Below are 10,804 nucleotides of genomic sequence, written 5' to 3'. Positions count from 1 at the left end.
AAAAGGGTAGAGGAACAACTAGGCCTATCATTAAAAAACAATTAAACATTGATAGAATTAAAACTGTGTGTGTGTGTGTGTGTGTACAAATTTATGGATGGATGCAGGGGCAGAGTTCATGCTTCGGCACGGGGGGCTGAGAGCAGGCGCAGGTGTGGTGCGCATCCCGGGGGTGTGTCCTATGGGTGTGGCACGTCGCCCACAGGGGCATGGCATGCGTCCCGGGGGCATGGCACCCAGCGCGTGGGGGGGGCAGCCGCGATGGCACCCCACCGGGATCATGGTGCCAGGGGCGGTGCATTCCCCTGCCCCCCTCTTCCTCCGCCAGTGGATGGATGTAACAAAGGGAGTTTTAAATAATATTTATTTGGGAGTAAGTCCAACTGCAGAAAGCAAGAGTAAATTCTGGTTAGACAAGCATAAGAAATGATGCACATGGTCTTTAACATGGACGAATCTCTCTCCTGCCTTGAGGATGTGACACCCATCCTATTTGGGAGTGAACAGAGAGGACATTTGTAGCCTTGGATTTGAACACAGAGGCAGAATTTGCTGAGTGCTTCACTAGATTTGCTGGCTAGGAAGCAGACTGAAGAGTCTGTGGGGGACCATATTGTTGCTTTGGGGGATCTGAAGCAGAATTAGCAATTGTGCTTTGATTGTTCTGCCTGTTATTTGTTTTCATTGTGTTTTGCATGTCTGCTCTCAAATAAAAGAAATATTACAAAGCCACCACAGTTCGCTCTCAAGTGATCACATCCTAAAGAAATTAAACCCTGCAGCACCACTCCTGAACTTCTCATCACTTGGGGAAGTGGGGAACACTTCCAGTTCCACTGCCGGAGGAGGAGGAGGAGGAGGAGGAGGAGGAGGAGGAGGAGGAGGAGGAAATGAGGGCAAATGAAAATATATGAAATGCTTCTCAAAGTTAGTCAGGGTTTGGTCCTGGCCAACCGGGCATCATACAGTCAAGGGTATGAGGTTACAGTGCTACACAGCCAATCAGATCTGCCTATGCGGTGACATCACTGAGGGAAAGTGACGCCAATTGAGAGCAAGGGAAGACAATGTAAATGAACAGGCAGGCAAAGCTGGGGTGTTGTTGAGGGTTTTTTTGCTGGAGGGTGGTTGTTGTTGCTGCAATTGATGTTAATTTTACATATGGATCTTATGATTTATGTGGAAATTTTTCAATTTGGTTACATACTTTTTGATGTTTTGTTTATTGTTTATGACTACTTTTGTTATGTTTGTGTAGGTATGTAATTTTTATAGGTTGTCAGCCACCTTGCTCATTGTTTGAACTTTGAAAAGGCAGCATAAAAATAAATGAATGATTGGTTTTTGCAGGACATGGTATTTTTAAAAAAAAGCAAATCAGCCCTAATCAAAACAAAGTGAAGTACTTCAGACTTACACAACTTGTGAACCATTAAATTTAATCCAGACCATCCTGCCAGGTGCTTGAGAATCCCCCCTCCTACTATTTTGGACCTTTGGGTCCATCACATGCTTTTTCATGGGGGTGTATTCACAAATACATGCCTCCTGCCTGCATTCCCAAGTGTGCTATGCCCCCGCTAGAGGATCCCTCCTGCAAGGAGGATCTGGAGCCCCCCAAAACCAGTGGCGTCTGGGAGCGGTCCATGCCAATTATCAAGGAGAAGCCAGGGCACTTAGGGGAGGCTATCTGGGGTCCCTCAGTGCAAGAGGGGAGCTCCTCCTCTTGAGGAGTCACAACAACCCCTGAACCACGGGGCATAATGGTGACTTACGAGGAAGGCCAGGACCCTCACGCTCAGGAGGTGTGCCTGTTTGCAGACAAGACAATTAAATTATCAGACTCTATCTGTCTTGACATTAACCCAGAAGTAACTGCAAGGGTGCCTGAGGTTCTTGTCAATAATATCTCTTAGAGTGGCGAACAGCACCATTAGCAGAAAGAAAATCAAATGAAAACCCCCATTATCACATAGTTTACATGGCTGTTTATTTGTATATATATTTTAAATTACATATATGGATGTTTTATGATAGCCTGTTGCTCGGTCCCAGCTCCTGTTGCTCGGTCCCAGCTCCTGCCCACCTAGCAGTTCGAAAGCACATCAAAGTGCAAGTAGATAAATAGGGACCACTACAGCGGGAAGGTAAACGGTGTTTCCGTGCGCTGCTCTGGTTTCGCCAGATGCGGCTTAGTCATGCTGGCCACATGACCCGGAAGCTGTCTGCGGACAAAAGCCGGCTCCCTCGGCCTATAGAGCGAGATGAGCGCCACAACCACAGAGTCGGACACGACTGGACCTGGTGGTCAGGGGCCCCTTTACCTTTATACTTGCACTGCCTAATAAAGATTTGGCAAAGTAAGTAGAAAAAGGATTCCTCATGAGTAAAGTGCACCCTGTGAGTAGGGCCCTCCTCACATGAGGAGGACATCTTCCAGAAGCCTCTAAGGAGCTTCAGCTGAACACTGGGTGGGGTTTGGCCAGCTTTTGCTCACACCAACACAATCTTGTGTTTGTCTTGGGATGCTTTCTGAGCAATGTTTGGACTGCTTTTGCGCCTGCCTGCACTGTTGCTCTCTATTTGCCCAGGCTTTGGACTGCTTCTCAACTCTGCTGTAGAACCTATCCTGCCTTGGGCATGCCTGAGACAGGATAAAATGATACAGTCCAGGAATCAAACAGCCACAAGCTCCTGCTGACTATATAAACTGACCCAACACCCATATCTCTCCATTTGGGCATCACGCAGAAGCAGTGACTGAGGATATCACGAGCGGTTCTTGATCCCTGAGTGCTAAATTTCGGGAAGAAACGATAGCCCTTCCTCCTATCTTATTAGGCTCCCAAATGGATGTCATTTATATGTTGCGGAGGAGCAACAGATCTAGGCAAGAGGGCACAAAATAAAGCAATCCCCTGTTATCTTATTCCTTCTGTTCATTCATATTCCTTTAGCGAGCCTTGCTCTTCCCATCTGATACAGGAGGAACTACATACACTTGTCGGCTGATTTTAGCTTTCCTAGGTGTATTGTTTACATGATAGGACTTTGCTGGTTTTAAACCTGCAGATAAAGGGAAATTGCTTGGTTCCCATGGTGCTTGTACCACGGTTGTTTTAGCGCTCACCAAAGTTGGCAGCGCACTAAGCCTAGTGGGTGAGGGGATGTGCTGTTGGACTTCAGCTGGTGGATCATACATCACCGAGGGAAATCTACACCAGAAGCACCATGCCTGGATAGCTCAGCTGGTTAGTGCATGGTGCTGATAATGTCAAGGTTGCAAATAATAATAATAATAATAATAATAATAATAATAATAATAATAATTTATTTGTACCCCGCCCATCTGGTTGAGTCTCCCCAGCTACTCTGGGTGGCTCTCAATCGAATATTAAAACAATACAGCATTACATATTAAAAAAAACTTGCCTAGATCCCCAGATGGGACAGCTGCATATTCCCTGGTTCTCAGGGTCCCTTCTAGCTCTACAGTTCTATGATTCTATGAAGGAGGAGGGTTTTTACCTTAGTGGGAGAGCATCCAATTTGCTTGCAGATGGTCCTAAATTCAGTCCCCCGTAGGGCTGGGAGCGTGCCTTTCTGAAACCTTAGAAAACTGCTGCCAGTCTTGAGCTAGATCAGGCATCCCCAAACTTTGGCCCTCCAGATGTTTTGGCCTACAACTCCCATGATCCCTAGCTAACAGGAACAGTGGTCAGGGATGATGGGAATTGTAGTCCAAAACATCTGGAAGGCCAAAGTTTGGGGATGCCTGAGCTAGATGGACCAATGACCTGTCTTGCTATAAGGCAGCTTCCTGTATTCCCATGACACCATATTTCTATCTATTCGCCGCCGCCCCAAAAGAGAGAGAGAGAGAGAGAGAGAGAGAGAGAGAGAGAGAGAGAGAGAGAGAGAGAGAGAGACTTTCCTAAACCAGGGCTGGGGAACCTGCTGCTCTCCAGATGCGGTTGGACTCAATCTCCAATCAACCTCAGCCAGCATGACCAGCGACCAGGGATGATAGGAGACCACAGATTTCCCAGTCCTAAGCTAGGTCATGAGATGGGTTAGGGTCCTCCCCCAATAGCATGACTTCTCTTCTGTGTCCATAGCAGCTGCATCTCAGCCAGCCAGATATTCATCAGATAGTGACTCTTGAAATGGAAGGGATGCCTGATTTCGGTGGTCAGCTGCAGAGCTTTTTTGTATTCCATTCACTACAGACTCATTCTCCTGCAACCTGGTCCAGGCCCTTTAGAGCAATAGCACCAGCCTCGTGAAGCACATTACCATCTGAGATTACAGGCTCTGACAGTCTGTAAGTATTCTCGGATGCTTAAAAGCTTTCGTTTCTTACAGGTTTTTCCAGATAGGTGAACCTCTCATTGCCTACATGGCAATGACAGCATTTTGATGTTTTTAATGGAAGCCGTGTTTGCTGTTTTATTGAATTTTTACCTGTAGGCTGCTATGATATTTCATACGATTAGTGCTTTATAAATGACCAGAATAAATAAACCATAGTGACAGGGAAAGTGCTAAAATAGCATTTGATGAATACGACTGTGGCTCACAGGATCCTTGTCTCTCCCATAGCCGGCTGTCTTAGCCCTTGGTGCTTGGATGGCCAGATGCAAAAAAGGTTGAGCTTGTGCACCAGTAATAGCTGGGCAGATGCGGAAATTTCATAATTTTTTAGCAGGCAGGTGTAACAAGCATCCAGCCCCTCTGGAAAGCACCTTGATGAGATGGTGGGAGATGCTTAATTTTAAAAGCGTGCTGGATATTTCATCACCCCTCCCTGCCACTAACAATTTTGAGCCCAGGGCAACTGCCTCTGTACCCCCACAAGCAATGTTACTGCTCCTTACACTCAGAAATTACGTGTTCCTTGTGCATAACAGAGGGCAGGGGTTTCCCCTCCCCAGGTACTGTTGTGGGACTCCAACTCCCACCAGCCCCATCAACTAGCATGGCCAATGTTTAGGGGTGATGGGAGTTGTAGCCCATTAACAGCTGGACGGTTAAAGGCGAGTTGTTCCTGCTAGAGCAGGCATCCCGAAACTGTGGCCCTCCAGATGTTTTGGCCTACAACTCCCATGATCCCTAGCTAACAGGACCAGTGGTCGGGGATGATGGGAATTGTAGTCCAAAACATCTGGAGGGCCGAAGTTTGGGGGTGCCTGTGCTAGAGAGTTTGCAAGACTTGTTTTGCATTGGGTAGCTAGATGGATATGGTGGTTAAGGCATAGCTGTCAACCCTCCCTTTTTTTTGAGGGAAACTCCCTTATTCCAAGCCACAGCTGTCAACCTTCCCCTTTTTTCCCTCTGGAAATTCCCTTATTCCTGTGCCGTTTCCCGCTGCTATCCTGGATTGTTAGATATACCATAGACCAGGTATAGGCAACCTTGGCTCTCCAGATGGTTTGGAACTACAACTCCCATGATCCCTAGCTAACAGGGCCAGTGGTCAGGGATCATGGGAGTTGCAGTTCCAAACCATCTGGACATCCAAGGTTGCCTATGCCTGCCGTAGACTGTCCCCGGGACAGGGGAGGCTCCTGATCCCTTATTTTCAAATCCGAAAGTTGACAACAATGGGTTAAGGGAGGAGGGTTTTTCTTGAAAAAAAAGGCATTTGTATGGTAATTTGTTGATTACTGTGGGGTTATATATATATATATATATATATATATATATATATAAGTTTAAATTAAATTATACAAATGTGTTTTAAAATTATACAATCAGGTGGCTACTCTCTTTAATGCCCCTTGACTGCAGCATGGCTTACCCTAAATTGGGGTGTCTTGCAGCCTTAAAAAATAATTAAAAAGAAATGGTCCCACTGCTGTGCCTTTAAGAGAGCTTTGACCAGGAGACAAGATGATGGTGGAAGCTTCACCTGATTAATGTCTGAAAAAGCCAGCAGTTGTACAGCCTGGTTCTATTTGTGTTGACTCCAAAGGAAGGCTAGCTGCTTTTGAAACCTGGGGTTGCTTTGAGCATTACATATAAACAAACCAGTGTTTAAGGAGACAAGCAACACCTGCTAGCATTCCCTCTTTTTGCATTTGTGGACAAGTTGGGCCCACTTCATCAGATGCATGGAATGCAACCCTCAGTTTCAAGATATACCGTAGATTAATATATGGTGGTAAGGGATTGGAAAGCAATGAGGCCCAGTCTTATTCAACATCTTTATCAATGACTTGGATGATGGGCTTGAGGGCATCCTGAGCAAGTTTGCAGATGACACCAAATTGGGAGGGGTGGCTAATACCCCAGAGGACAGGATCACACTTCAAAATGACCTTAACAGATTAGACAATTGGGCCAAAGCAAACAAGATGAATTTTAACAAGGAGAAATGTAAAGTACTACACTTGGGCAAAAAAAACCCGAAAGGCACAAATACAGGATGGGTGACACCTGGCTTGAGAGCAGTACATGTGAAAAGGATCTAGGAGTCTTGGTAGACCACAAACTTGACATGAGTCAGCAGTGTGATGCAGCAGCTAAAAAAGCCAATGCAATTCTGGGCTGCATCTATAGGAGTATAGCATCTAGATCAAGGGAAGTAAGAGTACCACTGTATTCTGCTCTGGTCAGACCTCACCTGGAGTACTGTGTCCAGTTCTGGGCACCACAGTTCAAGAAGGATACTGACAAGCTGGAACGTGTCCAGAAGAGGGCAACCAAAATGGTCAAAGGCCTGGAAACAATGCCTTATGAGGAATGGCTTAGGGAGCTGGGTATGTTTAGCCTGGAGAAGAGAAGGTTAAGGGGTGATATGATAGCCATGTTCAAATATATAAAAGGATGTCATATAGAAGAGGGAGAAAGGTTGTTTTCTGCTGCTCCAGAGAAGCGGACACGGAGCAATGGATTCAAACTACTGTACAAGAAAGAAGATTCCACCTAAACATTAGGAAGAACTTCCTGTCAGTAAGAGCTGTTCGGCAGTGGAATTTGCTACCAAGGAGTGTGGTGGAGTCTCCTTCTTTGGAGGTCTTTAAGCAGAGGCTTGACAGCCATCTGTCAAGAATGCTTTGATGGTGTTTCCTGCTCGGCAGGGGGTTGGACTGGATGACCCTTGTGGTCTCTTCCAACTCTATGATTCTATGAGGCCAGAGGCCAAAACAATGCTTAAAAATATATTATGGCTAATGGCAACTCAGGCAGAGTGAATATAAAATTAGCATGGTGATCTTTACACCAGCAGTGATAGGTTGTTTTTTTTTATTAAAAAAAAAAAAGCAGGAGCCACAGGCACTTATACGAAGTCAGGACCATGGGCCCGTCTAGTTCGGTATTGTCTACATAGGCAGGTAGCTGCTCTCCAGGTTTCAGACGGGTGGGGCATTCCCAGGGCTACCAGAAGATACCAAGGACCTTCTGCACTCAAAGCAGATGCTTCGCCACTGAGCTACCACCCTCTCCACTTAGTGTACGCCTGGAATCCAAAGCAAGTTGGGAGCCAGCCAGGACTGATCCCATGCATTGTATGGGTGATAAGAGTTACAGTATTGCAATAAATAAATCAAATCCAAAAATAAAATCTGCCTGGCGACCATTCCGGAGTCTCCTTAATCCGGAGTCACTCCGGCTGCTGCTCCTGCCGCCACCGCTCTGAATCAAACGCCCAGCCCCCGCACCCCGCGCGCGCGCCTCATGGGCACTTCAACACTCCTGGCAGCGGCGCGCGAGGTTGCGGGGCTGCCGCTTTGTCAATCCCTGGATGCGAACCAATGAGTGCGCCGCGTAGGAGGGCTGTCCGCAATCCCCTATCTTGGAGCGGGTCTCGGTGCCAGACCACGAGTGGAGATAATTATTGGGAAGGAGTCTCGCTCTCGCTCCGCTTTGGGCTGCAAGCAAGCAGGCAGGCAGGCGTTGGATTGTGTGGCTTTCTCTCCCCTGCGCATCTCCATTCCGTCTGTAATAATCGTCGTCGCAGAAGCAAGCTCTTGTCTGCCTGTCTCCCTCTGCAAGCTCAAGAGGGGATCGGACAGGGGAGGGGTGAAAAAAGAAGCAGCTGAAATCGACAAGCCCGGAGCGCGATAGCTCTTACAAAACCTCGGTGCCCGAGCATGACTGGACTTCTGGCGAAAATGCACACCCCTCTCTTTTGGGCGGTCTTGGCTGGGATGGCCTCGCTGTTCTTCTTCCAAGGTAAGGTGACACCTCCAGATTTTTACAGCGCGGGTTCGAATTCTGGTTCTCGCCTTCCCTTGGCTGGCTTCCTTTTGCTGCAAGGGAGAAGAAGCAGGGAGGTTTGGAAGACCACCCTTCTCCTTTCCCACAGTTGCTTTCTCTCCCCCTTTTTCTTCTTATTCTCCTCAACTCTCCCCCCCCCCTCTCGGTTTTGCAAAATAGATTATCGATCCGGTTCTCGCAGCTGCTGGCGGAGCCGCGCCGGGTGCGCAATTTGTGGCTTGTGTGTTGATGGCTTAATTTGCTTGTGCGTTTGGATTAGTCGTGATTTCGGAGCGTGTGAGGATCTCTCTCTCACACTCTCCCATTCTCCGAACCTCCCTTACCCCCGCCGCGTTTCTCCGATTGAGATCAGCGCCGGTACGATGCAAACAAATGTTTTAAAAAGGCATGTGATCGAGTTGTCAATTTGAGCAAGCTCTCGAGACGCCTATTGGTCTTCTTCCTCCTCTTCTGGATGGGATCTTCTTTAAGAGGCGGAAGGGATGAGAAACTTCAGCGGACAAACTTCAGCGGTTACTAAGTGGAAGAGGAAAGGGTTGGTGGGGGAGGGAGGGAGACGGGGAAAACAAGGGCTGAGAAGAGAAATGGCCAGAATTATATCCCCCTCCCCCCAACAGCTTCCCTTCCTTCTGGATCGCTGCCTTTCCTTCCAAAAACCTGCTCAAAAGCTGTCGCCGTTCTGTGTAAAGCAAATGGTGGAGATTTGGGGTGGGTAAAAGAGAGGGGGACAAATAACTTCAGTAGTAATGGGGTGTGCAAGCTTGTATGGGGGGTGTTGCTAAGCAGCCAGGGGCACCGTAATAACAGAGAGAAACTTCTTTTCTCTGTTTTATTGGGTTGCCAAAGCTACAATGAGAAGGATGGATCCAGAAAACGCACGTCCAACCCTGTCTCTATGGAGGGTTGAGGAAGTGTTCTTGTGAGGGAGCCAAGCCTTCTCCAGCTGCTGTTGATTTCCCTTTTAGGGTCTCCTTGTTTTGGCTTTGATTTCTCTCCAATGCTGTTAAGATGGTGCGAGTTTGTTGCTGCTGAGTAGGATCTCCCCTTTAGCAATGCGTGTTCCATCGCACTCCGTTCTGCTTTTAAAGAAAGTGGGAGGGGGGGGCATGTACTACAGAGAGTGTTCCTCTCTCCCCACTCTTGTTCAGCCACCAGACGCTGAAGAGCCTCCTGCATCTTTAATAGTGAGGTCAAAGAGGGGAGTTTGGGCAGCCATGGCTGTGTGATGGAAGGTATACCCACCTAAATCCTATCTTGGACACAGCTGCTAAGGAAGCCATGTCCACTTCAGTGGTTAGTGGCGACACCCTAAACACTGATCAGTTGGCCTCTGAGATATGAAACACCCCCAGATGCCCTGCCATATTTGGCTGGACCTGCAAACAGAAGTGTCTCTCTAGCTGCTTAAATGGGCTGCAAAAAGCCAGGCTTGGTAGGGGATCAAGGGTAGGCTTGAGAGGTGTCCCTTGATGCTTCTCTGCCCCTCCAAGAGGCTTTCAGCTTCCTTCCGCTGACTGAGGCCTTTCCATAAACTTGATTAAATACTTTCCTCGTAATCCTCCCTGACCCCTCCAGCTGAGGTCAATAGACTTGATGGAGACTTAATTCACTTCCGTTTGGAGCCAGACAGAGACCCCTGGAATAGAAGGGTGCTAGTGGGGAGAGAAGCGGGTTCAGTGGAAGCAGGGTGATGCACACGAGGCAACTCCATGGGGGTGGGCTGGCAGCTGGGGGTGGGGGGCAGGGAGACAGATGTGCACAGAGCTTGGGCATGTCTGTGCATTTCATTGGTGGGGGTGGGGGGAAGACGAACGGACGGACCCATGTTTCTGCCTTGCAAATATGTCAGTTTGTGTTTGTTTCTGTGCAACCATCTGGCGATGCCGGCACAAGCTGTTCTTTCCACGCGGGGCTTGGGCTTTTAGAAGAAAGGTGTTGCGTCTCTGCAGATCATCTGGGGTATGATCCTCGGTGGTCAGAAAGTGTCTGCCTTATGTTGAATTGCAGCTTACTCCCATGCCAGAAAGGTTTCTTGAATCACAGAGCTGTTTGCCCCCTTGTTCTTGCCTGGGACTTGTTCCCTGGGAAAGCTGTTGCAAGAATTGCACACAATACATTGTTCTTGCAGTGTGGTTGAAAGGGGCTTTGAACATTCCCCCACCAAGGGGAAGAGCCGTAGCTTGGTGATAGGACAGCTGCTTTCCACGCAGAAGGTTGCAGGTTCGATCCCTGGTATCTTCAGGTTAGGATTGCGAGAGAGACTGTTCTGAAACCCTGAACACTGCCGGCTAGTGTTAACAATATTGAGTTAGATGGACCAATGGTCTGATTGACTATAAGGCAGCTTCCCATGTGGTTTATAAAGACAGGTGCTTATTTTAATATTTCACTTCCATGTATCTAAAAGTTCATGTGTGCACACTTATCCCCACTTAGGAGCACAGGAATCTGCCTAGTACTGAATCATATCATTGGTTCAAGCAACTTGCTTTTGTCTATACTGCCTGGCAGTAGCACTCCAGGGTTTCAGAATTAAGACATCCTTCTTGAAGATGCTGGGGATTATATCTAGAAGGCAACT

At 47.7% G+C, this 10,804-nt stretch overlaps 1 protein-coding gene across 4 annotated transcripts in view; it reads left to right on the top strand.

Annotated features, from left to right (window-relative positions):
• Positions 1–7,818: 7,818 nt before the first annotated feature.
• NTM (neurotrimin) overlaps positions 7,819–10,804 on the top strand; it is an 831,268-nt gene continuing 828,282 nt past the window's right edge. For all 4 annotated transcript variants that reach the window (XM_088658212.1, XM_088658211.1, XM_088658210.1 and 1 more), the window contains exon 1: positions 7,819–8,178. In XM_088658212.1, the coding sequence (XP_088514338.1) occupies positions 8,097–8,178 (82 nt within the window). In that variant the 5' untranslated portion in view covers positions 7,819–8,096. The remainder of the gene's footprint in view (positions 8,179–10,804) is intronic.

This window comes from Zootoca vivipara, chromosome 14, assembly GCF_965207765.1.
Source record: "Zootoca vivipara chromosome 14, rZooViv2.hap1.1, whole genome shotgun sequence".
Lineage (NCBI taxonomy): Eukaryota > Metazoa > Chordata > Lepidosauria > Squamata > Lacertidae > Zootoca > Zootoca vivipara.
Note: the sequence above shows the minus strand (reverse complement) of the source record. Positions and strands in the feature narration are given on the sequence as shown.